The sequence below is a fragment of the Ochotona curzoniae genome, unplaced genomic scaffold, assembly GCF_017591425.1.
Source record: "Ochotona curzoniae isolate NIBS_2020 unplaced genomic scaffold, NIBS_Ocur_1.0 contig_66, whole genome shotgun sequence".
In the NCBI taxonomy this organism is placed as follows: Eukaryota; Metazoa; Chordata; class Mammalia; order Lagomorpha; family Ochotonidae; genus Ochotona; species Ochotona curzoniae.
Window position 1 is genome coordinate 804,779 of NW_024466512.1, and position 20,674 is coordinate 825,452.

General features: G+C 61.3%; 1 protein-coding gene across 1 annotated transcript in view; it reads left to right on the top strand.

Annotated features, from left to right (window-relative positions):
* Window positions 1-18,740, top strand: part of TCERG1L (transcription elongation regulator 1 like) — a 74,316-nt gene extending 55,576 nt beyond the window's left edge. The window contains exons 8-12 of the mRNA XM_040991722.1: window positions 408-477; window positions 7,798-7,933; window positions 11,752-11,841; window positions 15,741-15,859; window positions 18,584-18,740. Coding sequence (XP_040847656.1) covers window positions 408-477; window positions 7,798-7,933; window positions 11,752-11,841; window positions 15,741-15,859; window positions 18,584-18,740 — 572 coding nt within the window. The remainder of the gene's footprint in view (window positions 1-407; window positions 478-7,797; window positions 7,934-11,751; window positions 11,842-15,740; window positions 15,860-18,583) is intronic.
* The last annotated feature ends 1,934 nt before the right edge of the window (window positions 18,741-20,674 follow it).

Consider the following 20,674-nt stretch of genomic DNA (forward strand, 5'->3'; position numbering starts at 1 on the left):
CCTCTGCAGCTCCTGCAATGTCCACTGCCCCTTGGGGCGGGGGGCCCACAGAGCACCCACTCACTGCAGTCAGGACAGACCTGATAGGGGTCGCAGGTGGTGACAGTGATGACACACAGGCCACATGTGTCGGGCTCCTGGTGGTGGACGGGGGGCTCTCGGGGGCTCCAGGAGGCAGGCTAGGGGCACGGGAGCCCGGTGGACATGCCCTGAGTCCTGCAGCTTCCAGCCCCTCTGAGTGGACAGCGGCTGTGATGATCTTCCTGCAGGTCAAAGAGAGGCCCGCCCCAGGCTTGCTGTCCGTCCCGGAGGGTCCACGTTCGCCCTCCCAGGACTGTGGGGGCGGGCGCGGCCAGGGCTCAGTCCAGCATGACCATGGACCTCCAGCCACGGCTTATCTTTTTCAGCCGACAGCAGTGATGAGTCCGGCTCTGAAGATGGCAGGGAACCGCAGAACATGAAAACCAAGAGGAACCGGTAGGTGACCGTGCCCTTCCTGCCCCACTCCCTGCTGGGCACCCAGGAAGGGCCATCTGAGCAGAGGGCTGATGGAGCTGCAGAGCATGGGGCAGCAGGGCTCTCGTGTGCCCTGCCTCTGCTCTGTTTCTCGCTGTGCATGGGAACCCATGGGACTGGCCAGTGGGGGAGGGTCACGTGCAGGGAGAGAGGGCAGGTGTAGGGCACTGAGGTCTGGTTCTGGCTTGGGTCCCCAGGGCAGCCTGGCAATGGCTGTGATGGGTGTTGCACTTGAACCAGCCTGTCCTGCCAAGTCCTGCCTGAACCCCCATGTCCTTCTGCAGGGCTGCTGGCCTACGCTGGCCCATATGCAGAGGCTACTTGTGGGGAATGTGTCTGAGCCCCCAGCCGGGAAGGGTTCTGGAAAGGGTGATGTGGCTGTTGGAGCACTTGACCCCAGTGGAGGTGTGGGGTGACTCGAGCCAGGGGCCCTGTGGTGGCTTTCGGCTCTGGTGTCTGCCCAGGTGATGCTGCAATGGGCGTCTGGTGCTCCCAGAGGTGCCTCCCTTATGCTCCAGGTTCCTATGCCCCACCCTGTTGTGCCACCCCTGGGCTTCTGACGGCTACTGCTCAAGGGTGGCTTGGACCCTGTGCCCACTTCCTGTGACCTTGTCTCCCATTCTGTGAGGGGGAGGGGAGCAAGATCAAGGGCCCGGCCTGGACGTCCTGGCAGCTGGGCAGAGCAGAGCCTTCTGTCTGCTGAATGACTGAGTCAGGCAGCAGTGGACCCTGCTGGATTCAGTAAGAAACAGACATCTCAGGGTGTTCCAGAGCAAGGAAAGAAAGCTGGGCACTGCCCCTTCCAAAGGGCAGGGAGGCATGGGCAGGGGAGGGGATTGGCCCGTGAGCCCCCTGGGCACGCGGGCTTCCCCGCCTGATGTTTTCTCTCTAGGAAGACTGTGAGGGTCTTGGGCTGTGCCTTCTGTGGCTTCACTGAGACCGTTGGTTGGCTCGGTTTCCGCTGGCCTTGGATGCCAGGGCCGGGTCTCAGGGTGGAGCCCTCACCTGGAAGAAGAAGATGGAGCCGCCTGAGGGTGGCATGTTAAATGGGGCCTGGGGAAAAGGCTTGTCTTGTCCCAGGCAACACAGCTGCCCTGCATCACAAGCTCTGAGCTATTTCTGGTCCGGGCCTGGTTGACGCTGACCGTGGCCGGGGCCTGGCTCTGACCCTGACCCTTGGCTCAGGACTGACTACCAGCCTCCTGTGATGGTCTGTGGTGGTGGCGAAGGCCAGTCCTCCTCCAGGGCTGATGGCCGCCTGTGGTTTCCTGTGGGCTGCCTCCACAGGCCTGCCGGGATCTTGCTGTCCTGGCGTGTGCTTCTGATATAAATAATGTAATTTTCCTCATCAGAAAGCACTCAGAATTCTCTTCTACCATGTGACTGACTCATCAGCTGCTGTGTTACGATGCTTAAGGAAGAAATAGAGGAGGAGGAGGCTGGCCGAGGGTGCTGGGCTCAGCCGCCCGCGTGTCTCTGAGCTGCAGCTCGAGGGATTGTGCAAATAATTCAAGACTGAACAGGTCTTTTCCCAAAATTCCCTGGGAGGAGAAGTGCATCCGAATGACAGGCGTTCAGACCTGGAGAGGCTCAAACTATTGGGTGAATGCCATTTCACATCACGTGTGCTCTATTGTTTACTGGACATATTCAACAAGCAGAACCTGCCCTGGGACTAGATCACAAACTCCCCAACGCCATTTAGTACCAGTGCCTGTGGTGGCAGTGATGACTGTGATGGTGGCTGTGGTGGCTGTGATGGTGGCAGTGGTGGCTGTGGTGGTGGCTGTGGTGGCTGTGGTGGCAGTGATGGTGGCTGTGGTGGCTGTGGTGGCTGTGGTGGCTGTGGTGGCTGTGGTGGCTGTGGTGGCTGTGGTGGCTGTGATGGTGGCTGTGGTGGCAGTGGTGGCTGTGGTGGCTGTGATGGTGGCTGTGGTGGCTTTCATGGCTGTGGTGGCTGTGGTGGTGGCAGTGGTGGCTGTGGTGGTAGCTATGGTGACTGTGGTGGCTGTGGTGGCTGTGGTAGCTGTGGTGGTGGCAGTGGTGGCTGTTGTGGTGGCTGTGGTGGCTGTGGTGGCTTTCATGGTAGTGGTGGCTCTGTGGTGGCTGTGACAGTGCTAGCTGTGGTTTTTTCTACGTCACCTCACTGCCTCTATCAGTCTCATGCCAAAGCTCGAGCCTGAGGCGCCTGTCCCAGCTGTACCCACTTGGGTGATGGCTTTGTAACCTCACCAACGTCCCAGACAGCTGCAGTGTCAGCATGCACTGGGGGTGGGAGCTACCTGTGCTCTGGTGCTGGGATAGCAGATGTGTGCACCCATGTGAGGGGTTGCATGCCTGGTAGCTGCTCCTCCCCTGGGCCCCAACAGTTGGGGATGCCATTCCAGCTTGGCCGAGCCAAGCACGGAGGCAACATGGAGCATCTCCCAGCATTTCCCTTGGACCGTTGTGTAGTCCCAGCTCATGCCAGTGGCAAGGCCCCACAGCTCATGGACGTGGCCAGTGGCCATGATGCACCCTGTGGTTGCCTCCCTCCTGTGCCCGTCCTTGGTTTCAAGTGCTGACCTGAGCAGTGCAGGGCATGGCAGCAATGCCCACATGCCCTGTCCCACCCAGGACCTTGCAGTCCGCCCAGAGTGCCATACCAGTCCTTCGTACAGTTGCCGGCGACAGTCTCTGCCTGCACCTGGCTTGTTCCCATCCTGCAGCTTGTCTCGTCTGAAGATCATCCATTACAGATGCATAGTAGAGTGTCTGAGGCCCGGGGGCAGATGCTGTCAGAAATGCTGGTTCCTGCCGGCTTCCCACTGTGTTCAACACTGGAGCTGCAGCCCGGTAAGGTTTGGATGATAAATTCCCAGCCCTCCCCACATCCATTAAGTCAAGTAAAAGATGAGATGTTGGCAAGAAGAACGAAGGCCTGGAGCCACGGGAGAGCTGGCAGACAATCACAGACACAGAGATGATGGCAACAAATCACCACCATCACCATCACTGTCATTATCTCCACCATCACCGTCATCACCATCATCACTACTATCACCATCATCACCAGTGCTGTCATCATCACCACCATCATCACCATCATCACTATTGCCATCACTACCATCATCACCACCATCAGTACCATTGCCATGATCACCATCACCACCATCACTGTCATTATCTCCACCATCGCATCACCATCACCATCATCACTACTATCACCATCATCACCAGTGCTGTCATCATCACCATCATCACCACCATCACCATCACCATCACTGTCATTATCTCCACCATCACTGTCATCACCACCATCAGTACCATCGCCACCATCATCACCACCACCACCATCACCATCGCTGTCATTATCTCCACCATCACCGTCATCACCACCATCACCACCACCACCATCATCACCACCATCACCATCACCATCACTGTCATTATCTCCACCATCACCGTCAACACCACCATCAGTACCATCGCCACCATCATCACCACCACCATCACCATCATCACCATCATCACCACCATCACCATCACCATCACTGTCATTATCTCCACCATCACTGTCATCACCACCATCAGTACCATCGCCACCATCATCACCACCATCACCATCATCACCACCACCACCATCATCACCACCATCACCATCGCTGTCATTATCTCCACCATCACCGTCATCACCACCATCACCACCACCACCATCATCACCACCATCACCATCGCTGTCATTATCTCCACCATCACTGTCATCACCACCATCAGTACCATCGCCACCATCATCACCACCATCACCATCGCTGTCATTATCTCCACCATCACCGTCATCACCACCATCACCACCACCACCATCATCACCACCATCACCATCGCTGTCATTATCTCCACCATCACCGTCATCACCACCACCATCACCATCATCACCATCACCACCATCATCACCACCATCACCATTATCATCTCCACCATCACCATCAGCCTCACTGTTGTCAGTCCATCCACAGTCCAGGCCACACCTTGTAGTTTATATGCGTGGACTTCCTGCCTGTGAAGTGGAGCTGTGGTCATGAATAACTGATATGATGCAGGGGAGTGAGAAGATCTGACACTGTGACAGGCCAATGCCAAGAACTGTCCATGTTCTGGAATGTTTCTGTCCGACTTTGTAGATAAAGAAGGAGAATTCAAGAGTTACTGAAGGGGAGTCCTGCCTGATGACATGGCATGTCACAGGGCATGCCCAGGTTCAAGGCCAGCTCTGTGGAACTGGAAGGATCAAGTTTCGAAGATGCATTCATTTATTTGGAAAACAGAGTGAGAAGGAAAGATGGAGAGAGATCTTCCATCTGCCGTCCATCTACTGGACCCCGCCAAGGCCAGGAGCATGGAACTCCATCTGGGCCTCGCAGAGCTGCCAGGGATGGCCCAAGCACTTGCGCTGTCTTCTGCTGCTTTTCCAGACACATGAGCAGGAGGCTGGGTTGAAAGCAGAGCAGCCAGTGCCCGGATGGGATGCCTTACCAGAGTGTTGCTTAAGCTGCCGAGCCACAGTGCCAGCCTAAGATCAAGCTTTACTTGAGCACCCAGCTCTCTTCACTTGCCCCTGTGCCTTACCCCTGCGCCACAGACTGATTTGCCAGTATTGTTTCTGCTGGGGATAGAGGTGGGACTTGCAGACACGAATGTACATCCTTGACCACTGTTTGGGGAGTGAGGGCTCCTGCCTCACCTGTCCTTCGCTGCTGCGTGGCCTGGATGAATCTTTCAGCCGCTGTGTTCAGTGGGAACGGTCAGGAAGGCCGCCACAGGTACTGAGCCTTCTGCAGGGTCGACACGGACACGGGACGTGGGGAGCTGCATATAATGTGCCCCTGTGGACAGCACAGGTGGACCCCAACAGGCAGACCTCTTCCTCATCGCTCTGTCCCACGTGGAGGTGGCCCATGTGGATGGCAGCATCACCCTCCGGATGCCATGCTGCAGGGCTGAGCAGAGCTGCACACAGGAGGAACATGCTCGATGGGGCTTCCGGTGCCCATCGGGGTGTCCTCCTGGGAGCGGCCAGGGCACCAAGTGGGAGCCTCCTGTGGTCTGTGGGAGGACAAGTGGCAGAGGGACACTTGGGAAGACCCAGCCACTCTAGCCCTGTGGTCAGGGCCCAGGCACCCAGAGTGGGAAGGAGTGTGTGAGCAGGATTCCGCTGTGCGTGGATTCGTGTCCTGCAGGCATGTGCAGGCTGAGGGTGCCTGGTAGGTTGAGTGCACATGACACTGCCGTGTTCTATGGACCTTCCGTGTCTGCAGCTCGAAGCCTGGCAGGCTGGAGCCGCCACCTGCCAGGGGCCCCAACAGGGCGGCCAGACGCTGACCCTCAGCTGGGCACAGTGCCCCGTGTTCAGGAATGCTCCTGGTTTCATTCCTGGCTGTGGGTTGTCCGCAGCCTGTGTAGGGGCAGGATGGGGCCCTGTGTACAGCCTGGCAGCCCAGCCCCTCCCTGAATTGATCTGTGGACCCAGAGGGTCAGTTCCTGCATGCAGACATGGGCATGGTTCCGGCTAGGAGGGGCCCCTGTGGACGCATTCTGTCCAGCTCCCACCTGCTGGCAGTGCAGAGCCCTGAGTGGTGACTTGGTGCCAGCAGGGCTGTGAGCAGGGCTCCCAGAAGATGGTGTGGGCGGGGAGCCCCGAGGGCCACTCTGGGGCCAGTGCTGACCTTGAGGGCAGCAGGCCAGCACCCTGGAGGCATCTCTGCTCCCACGGCTGCAGCCCTGGCCTCCTTAGCAGCAAGGAAGAGCCAGGTCTGGGGCTGTGTTGTCAGGACTGGGGCACCTGCCCTGGCTGCTGTGCCGACCTGTGCTTGAAGGACTGGAAAGGAGGCGTGGGGTCACCAAGGCTGAGGAGCAGGCTTGGGTCACAGTGTCCAGGTCTTCTGAGGATACTGACCCTGTCCACAGGAGTCGCGCCTCGTGTTGCTGTGGGTGCTCCCAGACAACCCTGTTGAGATCCCACGCGCCTCCCTTGCACCGCCAGGCCCAGGGCAGAGCCTCTAACAGAGCCCTGAGTGAGGATGGCTGGCCATCTGCAGCTCCAGGCCCTGCCAGGGTGCCCTGGTTAGGCCAGTGCTGGCCCAGGAGCCGCGGACGCGCAGACAGGAAGATGGTGTTTCCCACAGCTTGGAAGCATCCTAGCTGCTCAGAGGAGCAGACATGGCAGCAAAGTCCTGGGCCTCACCCTAGGGCGTGCCTGGCACCCCACACCTGGGTGAACTTGGAGATCCAAGCCCAAGTGCCTGACGCCTGCTCATCCCCACGTTTCACACAGACCCCATGGTGTCAAATACCAGGAGTCCAGCTCCCGGGCCAGCGCTGGCCTAACCAGGGCACCCTGGCAGGGTACCTAGCCAGGGTACCTAACCAGCTCCTGGGCCAGCGCTGGCCTAACCAGGGCACCCTGGCAGGACCTGGGGCTGCAGATGGCCAGCCAGCCGTCCTCACTCAGGGCTCTGTTAGAGGCTCTGTCCTGGGCCTGGCAATGTCGGGAGTCCAGTTCCTGAGGCTAGTTCTGGCTGAGCCTGCAGGGCCCGAGCAGGCTGCACTGGCCAGGTGGTCACTAGGGCCAGGCTGCTTCCAGGCGGGGAGGAAGAGGGGCCAGGCACAAGGGGAGCTGTGTCTGCCCATGCCACTTCTCCAGCAGACAATGTTTAGACTTACCAAGATATTTCCAGAAGATTCTAGATTCAAGTGCAGAGTGATGAAAAGTTTTTAAAGACAACACAGGGCACAGAGCTGGTACTTAATGAAGGCTGGTTCCCTACCCCAAAACATGGGGGAGGAAGCCCTGGTGAGCAACATCCTGGCCTGGCAAGCTTGGCTCCTAGGTGCCACTTCCATTCCTGCAGGGGACTGTGGGCCCAGCCTGGCAATGCCTTCTGCTGGGCAGGGCGAGTCCCTAAAACCCGGGACCATGTGGCATTCTGTCCAGTACTGAGCCCACCACACTTGACCTCTGCCCCAGTGCTGGGCACAGCTCATGTCTGATGCAGTGGTCAGCTTGCGCCCCGAGCCCTTGCCTGAGCCCTCGCTGGGTGGGCACAGCTCACAGCCCTGCAGCTCCTGAACATGAGGCAGTGGTCAGCCTGTGCCCCGAGCCCTTGCCTGAGCCCTCGCTGGGTGGGCTGCATCAGGCTTGCCTTCCCAGGAGGATTTGTTTCCTAAGGAAGATTTTCCCACTGGCTGTGAAGCCCCTTGGTGTCTCCCTACCCAACTTAACTTTCCGCATCTTCTGCCCCCAAGGACCGAAGGCCGTGGGAGTCCAGGGCCAGAGGAGGCAGAGCCAGAGGAGAGAGGCCCACGGACGCAGCCCCCCCAGATTCTCCTGCCCCTGGAAGAGCGAGTGACCCACTTCCGAGACATGCTCCTGGAGAGAGGGGTAAGGCGCAGGCGCGGTCAGCTGGTTCTCCGGCTGGGACTCCTCGCTCCTGTGAGTCGCATGGGGACCGAGGGACATGAGCCCTAGGAAGGACAGCAGTTTGCAGGTCGGGAAAGCTCAAGGGGTGGGCCCCTCGTGCCAGAGCGGGTCAGGCCCCTTGCCCGAACCTCAGAGGGTGATTGATGTCTCGCTAGCACGATGTCTTAACTGAGCTCTTTCTGGATAGCAGCATTTTGAATGAGTGAGGAGAGTGATATTTGAATCCACAAACTTTTATGCTTGCTTTGGCTCTGGGCATAAAATGAGCCAGAAACAGAATGTCAGCCCGCCTGGGTTTCTCACCCAGCGGTGGGGGTGGCACGTGTGTGCGGTCATTGCGATGAGCACGTCTAGGGGCCTGGTGGCTTCAGATGCAAGTCCTCAGCACACCTGCCACGGCAGGGAGCCAAGGCACCGCCCTCTGGCCCTGCGGGGTGACCCAAGACAGGACCTCATAAAGCCTGGGGCGGCCCTGCCTGACTGGGATGTGTGGCCTGCAACCCTGAGCTGAGGGCTGAGCCGTGGAGCCCTGAGACACACCCTGCGGGGGTGGAGGCGTGTTTGCTTGCTTGCTCCCTTAATTCAAAGATAGATTTAAAAAAAATTTTTTAAGCCAAAGTTGTTTTGAAATACAAGGCATAGAGATTTGATCACAACAGATGCTGGAGCAGGAATCCCTGTGTGTCACCCTCCCCAGCTGGTCACCCTCCCCCACCTGTGTCACCCTCCCCCACCTGTGTCACCCTCCCCCAGCTGTGTCACCCTCCCCCACCTGTGTGTCACCCTCCCCCACCTGTGTCACCCTCCCCCAGCTGTGTCACCCTCCCCCAGCTGTGTGTCACCCTCCCCCAGCTGTGTCACCCTCCCCCACCTGTGTCACCCTCCCCCGCCTGTGTCACCCTTCGCCAGCTGTGTGTCTCCCTCCCCCACCTGTATTACCCTCCCCCACCTGTGTCACCCTTCCCCACCTGTGTCACCCTCCCCCGCCTGTGTCACCCTTCGCCAGCTGTGTCACCCTCCCCCACCTGTGTCACCCTCCCCCACCTGTGTGTCTCCCTCCCCCCACCTGTATTACCCTCCCCCACCTGTGTCACCCTCCCCCACCTGTGTCACCCTCCCCCAGCTGGTCACCCTCCCCCACCTGTGTCTCCCTCCCCACCTGTGTCTCCCTCCCCCACCTGTGTCTCCCTCCCCCGCCTGTGTCACCCTCCCCCAGCTGTGTCACCCTCCCCCACTTGTGTCACCCTCCCCCACCTGTGTGTCACCCTCCCCACCTGTGTCTCCCTCCCCCAGCTGTGTCACCCTCCCCTGCCTGTGTCACCCTTCGCCAGCTGTGTCACCCTCCCCCACCTGTGTCACCCTTCGCCACCTGTGTCACCCTCCCCCACCTGTGTGTCCTCCACTGTGACCCCTCTTGCCCCAGAAGCAGAATGGTCATCAGCCCTAGCTCCCACTTCCCATCCCTCCCCCTTAGGACAGGACAGGCTGGTGGTCCCGTCCTGTAGTCGGATGTCAGGGACCCTTTTCCAGCCTGGGCCTGGCATCCTGCTCTCACACGAGGAGCTGTGTCACGGGGCGCTCCCGACGCCGAACCAGAGCTGGTGGGGAACAGTGGGGAAGGGGCTGGGGGACCGGCCAGGCCCTGTGCACCACACTCTTTGGCGCTGACCCACCTGGATGGTGTCTGGCTGATCGCCGGGGTCCCCCCTAATGGCTGTAGCTCAGGATTCCGGTGAGATTCTGTGGCCATGGCGGGAGGGGCCCATTCTAGCCTGTGATGCTGAGCGGGGCGTCAGCCGCCTGCAGGAGCCCGTGCAGCGCCCCTCTCCACCTGAGAGCCCAGAGCTCTGCTCTGTCGCACCAGGCTGTCCAGGCAAAGCCTGCGCCTGGCTCTGGGGCAGAAAAGTTCAACCCAGATTTATTGCTTCCATCATAAAGCGGTGGCGCCGTTTACGGCTCTGCGACTCGATAAAATATGCCGGCAGATTGCATAAGTTGCTCGGGCGCGTGAGAACTTGATAGCTCACCCCATAGGATTTCCAGCTGCTTGAAAACGAGGCGTGGAAAGGTCACTTTCGCATGGACAGGGTGATGGATATGGTTTTTATTGTGTTTATTCAGCAGTGCCGTGGAGAAACGTGTGCATGTGGCTTGAGAAGGCAGGCCATGGGGTCTCCCCGGCTTGGCAAGGGTGGACGTAGCCAATTCCAGGAGGGTCGGGGTGGGGCGGGACCCGAGTCTGTGCTTGGCAGCTTGTGACAGATGGCTACGTGGAAGGATTGCCCGGGGGATGGGTCTGTCCTGGCGTGGGTGTCACACTGACCCCCAGGGCCTGTCACACTGGCCTTTTCTCTCCCGGTGGTCTCATGGAGACAGGCTCCACGTGTGCCTCGCCCAGGGCCACATGCACCCAGCCCATCCTCCTAGGCACCTGTGGGAGCTGAGTGGTCCCTGTTCTGTTGGCAGTTCCTGGCTGCTGGGAGGCCCTGCTAGCCTCATGGTCACTCGATCTCTCCCCCAGCTCGTGTTAGACCCCGCAACACAGCTGCTTGTTGCTCGGTGCTTCCCGGTGCTCAGCGAGCTCTACGGTGGCTGAGGCACCTTGCTCTCAGACCATCCTACACTGGAGTGGCCCAGGGTGTGGTCCGACGCTGTCCTGTGCTTGGAGGACCCAGGGTATCCGGCACGGCTGGGTGCCTGGCATGTCTGTGCTGGGGGCCAAGGCCGGCGGGGGTGGTGGCCAGAGCAGTCCTAGTGACTGAGCAAGCAAAGGAGACCAAGTGTGAACCAGCAGGCACAGGCCAATCTGCCAGAAATGCTGGCTGGAGAACAAATGGGCACGGGCAGCAGACAGCACCTGTCAGGGTCCCTGGTCACTTCCATAGCCACCGCTGCAGTGACAGAGCCCAGCTCCCAAGTGTGGGTCACACACAGGACCTCCGAAGGTGCTTGTCGGAGGGGACAGACTCATGAGAGTGAACGCGCCGTCCAGCCCCAGCAGGTGGCCAGGGCACCGCCCGGGATGGGTCAGGTGACAGCATGCAGCCTTGACGTGGAGTGACTGAGTGGCGTTTTCCCTGTGGCACCCTCTCACACCCCTCCCCCTAGCCTATGCTGAGGAAACCTGAAAACCCTGAAGAGAATCGTTCTGTAGTCTATGCGCTGTAGCAGGGAGCCCACCAGGGCAGCAGGTGGCTGTGGCACAGTGAAACCATGCCAGTGGGAAGGAAAGAACGTGCCCAGGATGCAGGCGGTGCTGGTGGCCTTGGCATCTGTCTCACACGCTGGCTGGCGTGAGGTCTTAGCCGTGGAGGCCGCTGGGTAATGGCAGCCATCTCTGTGGCCCTTCTGTGAATCCCAATGTGTTGTGAAGCCAGGAGCTCATCTTGGAGCTGTTACCTGAGAAAGGCCGCACACAGCGCATGGTGAGCCACCTGCTCACCAGGCCCCTTTCTCGGCGCAGCCTGTGGGGTCCTGCAAACTTGGGCAGCTTCTGCTCGAGGCCCGCTGTGCTGTGCAGTGTAGAACTCCCCTGGCCACAGGTAGGGTCAGCTGCAAGTCCGGGAATGGCCCTGGAAAGTGCCTAAGGAAGCAGCAGAGTGGACACAGTGTTTCTAATGTGCCAGGCATTGATTTCCTTGCAAAGTCCCACGGCTCTGACACCTGTGCTCATGCTGCCTGCCCGGGCCCGTGTCCCTTAATGCTGCTTCCTTTGCCATTGATCATGGGCGGCTCCACGTAGGACGCTAAGCGCAGCTCTATTGAATATCTGTCCTCAGGTGTCAGCGTTTTCCACTTGGGAGAAAGAATTACACAAAATTGTGTTTGACCCGCGCTATCTCCTGCTGAACTCGGAGGAGCGGAAACAGGTAACGTGGCAGCAAGCAGGGGGCAGGACGGGGCAGGGGGCAGGACGGGGCTGGGGGCAGGACGGGGCTGGGGGCAGGACGGGGCAGGGGGCAGGCATTGGCGTTGCAGCAAGCAGGGGGCAGGACGGAGCTGGGGGCAGGCGTTGGCGTTGCAGTAAGCAGCGGGCAGGACGGAGCTGGGGGCAGGCGTTGGCGTTGCAGCAAGCAGGGGCAGGAGGCAGGACGGGACACGGGGCAGGACAGGGCAGGGGGCAGTCATTGGCGTTGCAGCAAGCAGTGGGCAGGACGGGGCAGGGGGCAGGACGGGGCAGGCATTGGCGTTGCAGCAAGCAGGGGGCAGGACGGGGCTGGGGGCAGGCGTTGATGTAAATATAGATGGACAGGTACTTGCAGAATGGGAGGGCTAAGAAGTGGGAAGCAAGGGCCACTGTCTTCTCCTCATTGGACAAAGATCATCCTCACAGCTGAAATGCAAATGTGGGGCCAACAGTTCCCTGACAAGCGAGGGCAGGTCACACAGCAGAGCCCTGCAGCGCTCCAGGTCCTGGGAAGGGACAGTGACCCAGGAGGGGCCCCAGAAGCAGGGCCTGCAGGTGGAGGTTGAGGGCTGTGATCCCCAGTGGGGAGGACTGGGCCAGCCATGGCTGCCTGGTGCCTGTCGTGCAAAGGGACTTGCCCAAGGCTTGCTGGGGCTCCCGTGGTTTCCTGGGTGACAGGTGGCCAGCAGGACAGGCTTTGCTGATGGCCTCCAGGAGAGCCGTGGCGTGGCGGCCTCGTCTTGCACAGCCTGGGGTCTGAGGAGTCCTCCGCCTCAAGACCCCGAGGTGAGCCCTGGAAGGTCAGGCAGACGCCTCTGATTCTCCACCTCCCGCTCCTCCCACGACGGGTGGGAGGCCCTGTCTGCACCCCCTTGGCCCTGGGACTTTGGGAGTAACACATGTGGCAGGCATGTCGCCAGGGGCAGCCCCTGGGAACAGAAGAGCTGCCCAGCATGTCACAGGGAGGGTCCACGGCACGTGGCCTGGCACCTGCGGAGTTGGATCTGGCCTTTAATGAGGGCATGGGGATCGGGGTCTTGGCAACTACGTCACCGGCTTGTGAGGTCACATCGGTGAGGCCGGGGATGGGGCGCTCGGAGGAGTACAGGCTGTGTTAGCGTGGGAGCACTCCCTCCCAGCCCTGGCGCCGGGACCGCGAGCGTGGTGGTGTGGGGCTGCGCGTGGCCCCGTTCGGGGCAGGGCCTGGATGTGATGGCCTTTCCGTGGGTTTAGTTTTCCGGAAATAGCTACTTTAAAACCCATGCAGCACGCCCACGGGGGGCGTGAGGGTGCTGAGCAGGCTGGATGTGGGCTTGCAGCATTGCTGCCTCACTCCTGTGCTGTAATGTCAAACAGCAGAGGCTGAGCTCGGCCCCTGTCACTGGGCCCTGTTGTGGGGCAGAGCCCGGCTCCGAGGTTCGGAACGCCAAGAGGCCGACGTGTAAAGCCAGCTTTGCTAGTTGGCGCAGGCGGCCAGTAGTCACCTGCTGAGCTGAGTCAGGACAGCCTCAGGATTCCAGTTGCTTTAGGAGAAGTTGAGAAGTAGGACCGCTTCCCCAGAAGAAGCCCAGCGTGGCTGCCAGTCTCCGGCCAACTGCACGCCTGGCCTCACATGCTCGCGGGGCAGGGCGGGCTCCTCCTCGGGTATCTGGGCCGCGTGCCAGGCCAGCAGCCTGGTGGGGCTGTCCCCTGCCCCACCGGCCCAGGTGTGTCCCGCACTGGTAGGGCACCCTGCAGCATGAGCACCTCTGGGTGCTCCAGCACATCCCCAGGGTAGCGGGGCCCCGGGGAGAGGAGGAGGCAGGCTGTGTGGCAGCTGAGTGACTCAGGTCACAGCCTGAGACCTCAGAGACAGGAGCCTTGCCATGGTGGGCAGGAGTGGTTCTGAGCTGAGCTGAACAATGTGTGCGAACATGGCCGATTGGCAAGCGACAGGGGACTCTGCACAGGCACTGCTGCCCGTCGCTCCTCCCCCCAGAGCCCTGGCGGGCAAGGCCCAGGTGTGTCCCGGGGACCTTACAACCTACCCTCTCCGGGGACAGGAGAGAGCTGGGCAGAGGCTGGCCCAGGCAGCACTGCGCCAGCCTGTTTCCATGGTGACAGACGTGTTATGTTTTATTAAGTTGCTAACGAGATAATGACCAATGAGCTCTCTTTAAAAGTCATGCCCCTCTTTGGTTAAAACTAGAATAATTGGTTGCAGAAAGGGGGAGAAGGCAGCTGCTGAATGAGGTTGCAGCAGTGAGTCAAGTCACTGGGACAAGAGGAAAGAGAGAAATTGGCTGAGACGGCCAGTTCCGGGCACGGGGAGGAGCAGACACCATGCGAGCTCAGAGCTGGAGCCACAGACCTGCGTCCAGGGCCAGAATGCGCAGAGCGGACCTGGCTCCTGCTCGGGCCGCACGTGCGTCTTGGGTGGTGACCCTGTGTTCAGCTTCTCTGACAGTACAACCCGTAACGCAACAGGGGAACCAACCCACCTGCTTGCCTCGACGGGGGAGGAAGGGGGAACGGGCCAGGGCAAACCTCCCCGAAACAGACTGGCACACGCTCTGAGTCACTGCTTCCTTTGGTTGAAGGAGCCGAAGAGCCTCTTGTGTTTGTGATCCGGCACAGCTTGCCGTGGTCCCGGTAGAGTCTGAAACAAGACCAAGTCTGGGGGAGGCCACTGGTGAGCGGCCCAGGGCCCCCGGCAGCTGTCCAGGGCTGCACCTGCCTGCAGGGACCCTGGGGACTAGGGGACCACCCAGCCACGACCCAGGGCCCCGGCAGCTGTCCAGGGCTGCACCTGCCTGCAGGGACCCTGGGGACTAGGGGACCGCCCAGCCACCACCCAGGGCCCCGGCAGCTGTCCAGGGCTGCACCTGCCTGCAGGGACCCTGGGGACTAGGGGACCGCCCAGCCACCACCCAGGGCCCCGGCAGCTGTCCAGGGCTGCACCTGCCTGCAGGGACCCTGGGGACTAGGGGACCGCCCAGCCACCACCCAGGGCCCCGGCAGCTGTCCAGGGCTGCACCTGCCTGCAGGGACCCTGGGGACTAGGGGACCGCCCAGCCACGACCCACGGCCCCGGCAGCTGTCCAGGGCTGCACCTGCCTGCAGGGACCCTGGGGACTAGGGGACCGCCCAGCCACCACCCAGGGCCCCGGCAGCTGTCCAGGGCTGCACCTGCCTGCAGGGACTCTGGGGACTAGGGGACTGCCCAGCCACGACCCACATGGCAGAACTTGCAGCGAGTGTGGGCTGTCGCTGGGAGCTTTGTGTACGCCTCAGCACTCGCGTGGTGGAGAGTGGGTCAGCCAGGATGGTGAGCCACTGCCAGCAACCACATGGACCTGCCCCAGCCATGCCATAGCATCCCGGGATGCCCAGTAAAGAATGGGACTTCTTGCTGGGGACAGGATTCCAAACAAGGTGGCCCCTGTGCTAAGGTGTTCCATGAGGAGGGTCTGTGTGCCAAGAGCCCTGATGCCTTGACAGGGGCCGTTCATGCCCACCACCCAAGCCCTTCCAGGCAGAGCGTTAGCCATGGGAAGTGCTGGCTGCTTTTCACAGCTCTCCCGTCTGGAGACCTGGATGACCGTGGCTGGTGTGCCCCGGGCTGTGAGGGGTGGAGGACCATGTCCCTGCAAGGAGCTGGCATGGAGAGCTGCCAGCAGATGGGACTTCTCCGACAAGCCTGGTTCCCGATGTGGGTGTTTGGACGACTCCTCGTTCTTCCAGGAGCTCCGGCTGGGGGCAGGGCATGTTAGCAGCCAGAGGGAAGTGCTCGCCTCAGATTGGGGCTGGTTTTATATGCTGCTGTGTGTGGAACCCTGACAGAGCTTGGGAATATTCCTCTGTGTGTCTGTGTGCTTTAAGATTTTTGAACAGTTTGTCAAGACAAGAATAAAAGAAGAATACAAGGAACGAAAGAGTAAATTGCTGCTAGCTAGAGAAGAATTCAAGAAACTTCTAGAAGAATCGAAAGTGTCACCGAGGTATGGGGCCAATCAGGTTGGGAGGTGTTGGGGGTGGAAGTTCAGCAGGTACCAGGGAATGTAGGTGTGCTGGCAGCCATGCCCCTGGTGTCTGCAGACGGAGAGGGTGGGACCCTGTAGGTGTGCTGACAGCCATGCCCCTGGTGTCTGCAGACAGGGGGTGTGGGACCCTGTAGGTGTGCTGGCAGCCATGCCCCTGGTGTCTGCAGACAGGGGGTGTGGGACCCTGTAGGTGTGCTGGCAGCCATGCCCCTGGTGTCTGCAGACAGGGGGTGTGGGACCCTGTAGGTGTGCTGGCAGCCATGTCCTTGGTGTCTGCAGACAGGGGGTGTGGGACCCTGTAGGTGTGCTGGCAGCCATGCCCCTGGTGTCTGCAGACAGAGAGGGTGGGACCCTGTAGGTGTGCTGACAGCCATGCCCCTGGTGTCTGCAGACAGAGAGGGTGGGACCCTGTAGGTGTGCTGACAGCTATGTCCTTGGTGTCTGCAGACGGAGAGGGTGGGACCCTGTAGGTGTGCTGGCAGCCATGCCCCTGGTGTCTGCAGACAGGGGGTGTGGGACCCTGTAGGTGTGCTGGCAGCCATGCCCCTGGTGTCTGCAGACAGGGGGTGTGGGACCCTGTAGGTGTGCTGGCAGCCATGCCCCTGGTGTCTGCAGACAGGGGGTGTGGGATCCTGCAGGTGCTGAGTTGGGCAGTTTCCTTTTTCTGTATCCACGATGCCATGTGGGCTCTGGGCCCATCTGGCCGTCCTTCTCTGAATGTGTTAGAAAGCTGAGGGGGAGGGGAGTTTAGAATGCGGCAGGAGGGAGTGAGGGGCGAGCCCAGGAGGGAGTGCGACAGCCCCCGCCCTGCCCCGTCCCCTGTGTGGAGACAGGTGGTGTATGAGTCCGTGGGAGGCGACAGCATGACGTGAGGTGCACACAGCCGTGACAGCCATGGGGGCAGCAAGTGGGTGCATTAAAAACACCTGGTGCACATCTGTCATGGCTGCCCGTCCTGCAGGGCAGGCTCTGCTGAGGCTCCTCTTGGCCTCAGCGCCCTGTCCAGGGCTGTTGGGCACGTGCCTCGGGCTCTCTTGAGAAGCTGTGGAAAGTTTCACTACAAGAGCTGTCTGGGGCGGGGGTCTCTGGGACAGCCAAGGACCACAGCTGCTCTGGGTCTTGGCGACCGGGGACCTCCCTGGGAGCTGCCAGTGCAGGCTCTGTGGGTAACCCTGCAGCTGCAGCCTGGCTGGTGTGCGTGTGACTGGAGAAGAGTGAGCTGCTGGGGACTCAGGTGACTGCCAGAGCTGGTAGGATGCGGCGCCATCCCTTGCGGGACCTCAGAGCCGGTGGTGGCCGGTGTGGGACTTGCCATCCTCCTGTGGGAGCTGCCGCTCTGTAAATGCACAGAGGGGCCTGGTGGGAGCCACTGCCCCCAGACCGCGTACAGCTCCTCGCAGACAGGAGCATGGAAGCCCAGGGCCCAGGTGACTGACCCCTAAACCATGAAGCACGGTCACGCGTGGGCTGGCCACGTGACAGCACGGTCACTCAGGGCTGCCTCTTGGAGACACACGTGGACACGTGCCCGCAAGCTGCTGCCCGGGAGAGGCCAAGTTCATTGTTTAGTGGTGTCAATGAGACAGCTCCTGATAATTATTTGTCCTGTCTAACAGCTGTGTCAGAGTAATCCTGTTATTCGTGGATAAGAAAGCTATTGAGTTATAACAATTTAATGCAAGAATTAAATGTTTGCGGAAAAGCAGAGAACTCTCAGAAAAGGCCTGCTGCGTGCTGCGTGTACCCCGGGCACCTGCTCGGCTGTCAGGACCCAGCTGTGAGGCCCCCAAGAAGCCTACCTGTGCCCAGGCCAAGGGGTGTCTGCTCAGCCAGCTGCCCGGCCTGAGCCGCTGGGCCCTGGTGCTGTCCCTGGCTTCAGGGTCCAGCCCAGGGGCCAGGACATCCCAGGACACAGTGTGGGGCAGGCACACTCAGACACCTCAGTCACCCTGTGTCTGGGGGCTTCCACTCACAGCTGTCGCAGGCCATCCTGGTGGTGGACGGAATGGCAGGTGGACAGTGGTGTTGGTTGGTGAGGGGCAGCGGCGGGTGGAATTGCAGCAAGGGTGGGGGGCACCACACTTGCCCTGGGAGCCATGAGGGGACACAGCTTCAAGTGACCCCCTAGAAGGTGACATTGGTCCCCACTGTGTCTTGCTTCTCCTATGGAGTTTTCTGCATGTCTATTGGAATGGCAGAGAGAGCGCCTGGCCTCTGATTCACCACCTCGTGTCTTCAGTGGCTCCTATGTGCGTGGCAGGAAGCCAGGCCCATGAGCTGCCACCTGCTGTCGCCCAGGGTGTGTGTGAGTAGGGAGCTGGACTTCACCTGACCGGAGTGTGAGCACCCTGACTGTCAGCATAACCCTTAGGCCAAATGACAAGGAGTGACCACTGGGGAGAGGCCGCCCCAGGCCACAGGGCAGCGTGCTAAGAGCCTGGTGGCTGCAGTGGTAACCGGGACGTGTGGCAGCGGTCAGCCTGATGAGACCAGGTGGCTGACAGGCACCTGCTGAGGCAGTCAGTGTAGAGGTTAAGGGGCACCTGCAGGCGAAGCGGCCAGGACCTGAGCTGCAGGGCAGGGAGTGGGTGTCCCGGCCCCAGTCAGCAGCTGGCCTGCATGTCTCTGAGAGGGAGCAGGGCACAGCCCCAGGACCCCTCTCAGTGGGTCTCTGCCCCCCAGGACCACCTTCAAGGAGTTCGCCGAGAAGCATGGCCGGGACCAGAGGTTCCGCCTTGTGCAGAAGAGGAAGGACCAGGAGCACTTCTTCAACCAGTTCATCCTCATCCTTAAGAAACGGGACAAGGAGAACAGATTGAGGCTGCGGAAGATGAGATGAAGTCTGTACCGGGAAGACGTGGGACAGTGCGTGCCAGGGGACAGTGCGTGCCAGGGGACAGTGCGTGCCAGGGGACAGTGCGTGCCAGGGGACAGTGCGTGCCAGAGGACAGTGCGTGCCAGGGGACAGTGCGTGCCAGAGGCAGCGGGGGACGGCTGGCAGGGGCTCTGGGCGCACAGGGAGCGGGAGACGGCTGGCGGGGGCTCTGGGCGCACTGGGGCTCCACTGGCAGGGGGCTCTGGGCGCACTGCGGCTCCACTGGCAGGGGCTCTGGGCGCACTGCGGCTCCACTGGCAGGGGCTCTGGGTGCACAGGGGCTCCACTGGCAGGGGCTCTGGGCGCACTGTGGCTCCACTGGCAGGGAAGACGTGGGACAGTGCGTGCCAGAGGCAGCGGGAGACGGCTGGCAGGGGCTCTGGGCGCACTGGGGCTCCACTGGCAGGGGGCTCTGGGCGCACAGGGAGCGGGAGACGGCTGGCAGGGGCTCTGGGCGCACTGCGGCTCCACTGGCAGGGGCTCTGGGCACACTGCGGCTCCACTGGCAGGGGCTCTGGGCGCACTGCGGCTCCACTGGCAGGGAAGACGTGGGACAGTGCGTGCCAGAGGCAGCGGGAGACGGCTGGCAGGGGCTCTGGGCGCACTGCAGCTCCACTGGCAGGGGGCTCTGGGCGCACTGCAGCTCCACTGGCAGGGGGCTCTGGGCGCACTGCGGCTCCACTGGCAGGGGCTCTGGGCGCACAGGGGCTCCACTGGCAGGGGGCTCTGGGCGCACAGGGGCTCCACTGGCAGGGGGCTCTGGGCGCACAGGGGCTCCACTGGCAGGGGGCTCTGGGTGCACTGCGGCTCCACTGGCAGGGGGCTCTGGGCGCACTGGGGCTCCACTGGCAGGGGCTCTGGGCGCACTGCGGCTCCACTGGCAGGGGGCTCTGGGCGCACAGGGGCTCCACTGGCAGGGGGCTCTGGGCGCACTGCAGCTCCACTGGCAGGGGGCTCTGGGCGCACTGCGGCTCCACTGGCAGGGGCTCTGGGCGCACTGCGGCTCCACTGGCAGGGGGCTCTGGGTGCACTGCAGCTCCACTGGCAGGGGCTCTGGGCGCACAGGGGCTCCACTGGCAGGGGGCTCTGGGTGCACAGGGGCTCCACTGGCAGGGGCTCTGGGCGCACTGCGGCTCCACTGGCAGGGGCTCTGGGCGCACAGGGGCTCCACTGGCAGGGGGCTCTGGGCGCACTGCAGCTCCACTGGCAGGGGCTCTGGGCGCACTGGGGCTCCACTGGCAGGCATACTGGGTGCACTGGGGGCTCAGCCAGCAGGGGGCTCTGGGTGCACTGGGGCTCAGCCAGCGGGGGCTCTGGGTGCATTAGGGCTCCACTGGCAGGGGGCACACTGAGCACACTGGGGGCTCCACTGGCGGGGGCTCTGGGCGCACTGGGGTCTCAGCCTCAGGGCATCAGTGTTTCATATTGAAGCTCTCTTTTTTGTACAATGTCCAGAGTTTGATGCAGTCTGAATCTCTATGACACACCCATCTCCTAATTGTTTTAATTATGCAAACTGCTTGTAATCTACACGGACAACAGATCCACTGCAGATTCGGGACTGAGCAGAGACAAGGAGCACCGATACCAGTCTCCAGGCGTTCTGTCGCTTGAGGTCACCCTGACACCTGACACCTTCCTGGGTTCCTCACATCTGCCGGGTTCCGTGCTGGTACTGCCGTCTTCCTGGGTGTTCATCTTGTCTTATGTTCTGAGCAGTAGCAATAGGGACAGTCATCACTCACCCACGTGACAGCTTGGACATGGACACGGGGGCCATGGGTCACTGACAGGTGAACTCACCCTTATGACAGCCGTGGACATGGACACAGAGACTGTGGGTGACCAGTGGGGTACTGGTGAGGGGTGGGGTACTGTGGGGGATTCAGTGGGGTGCT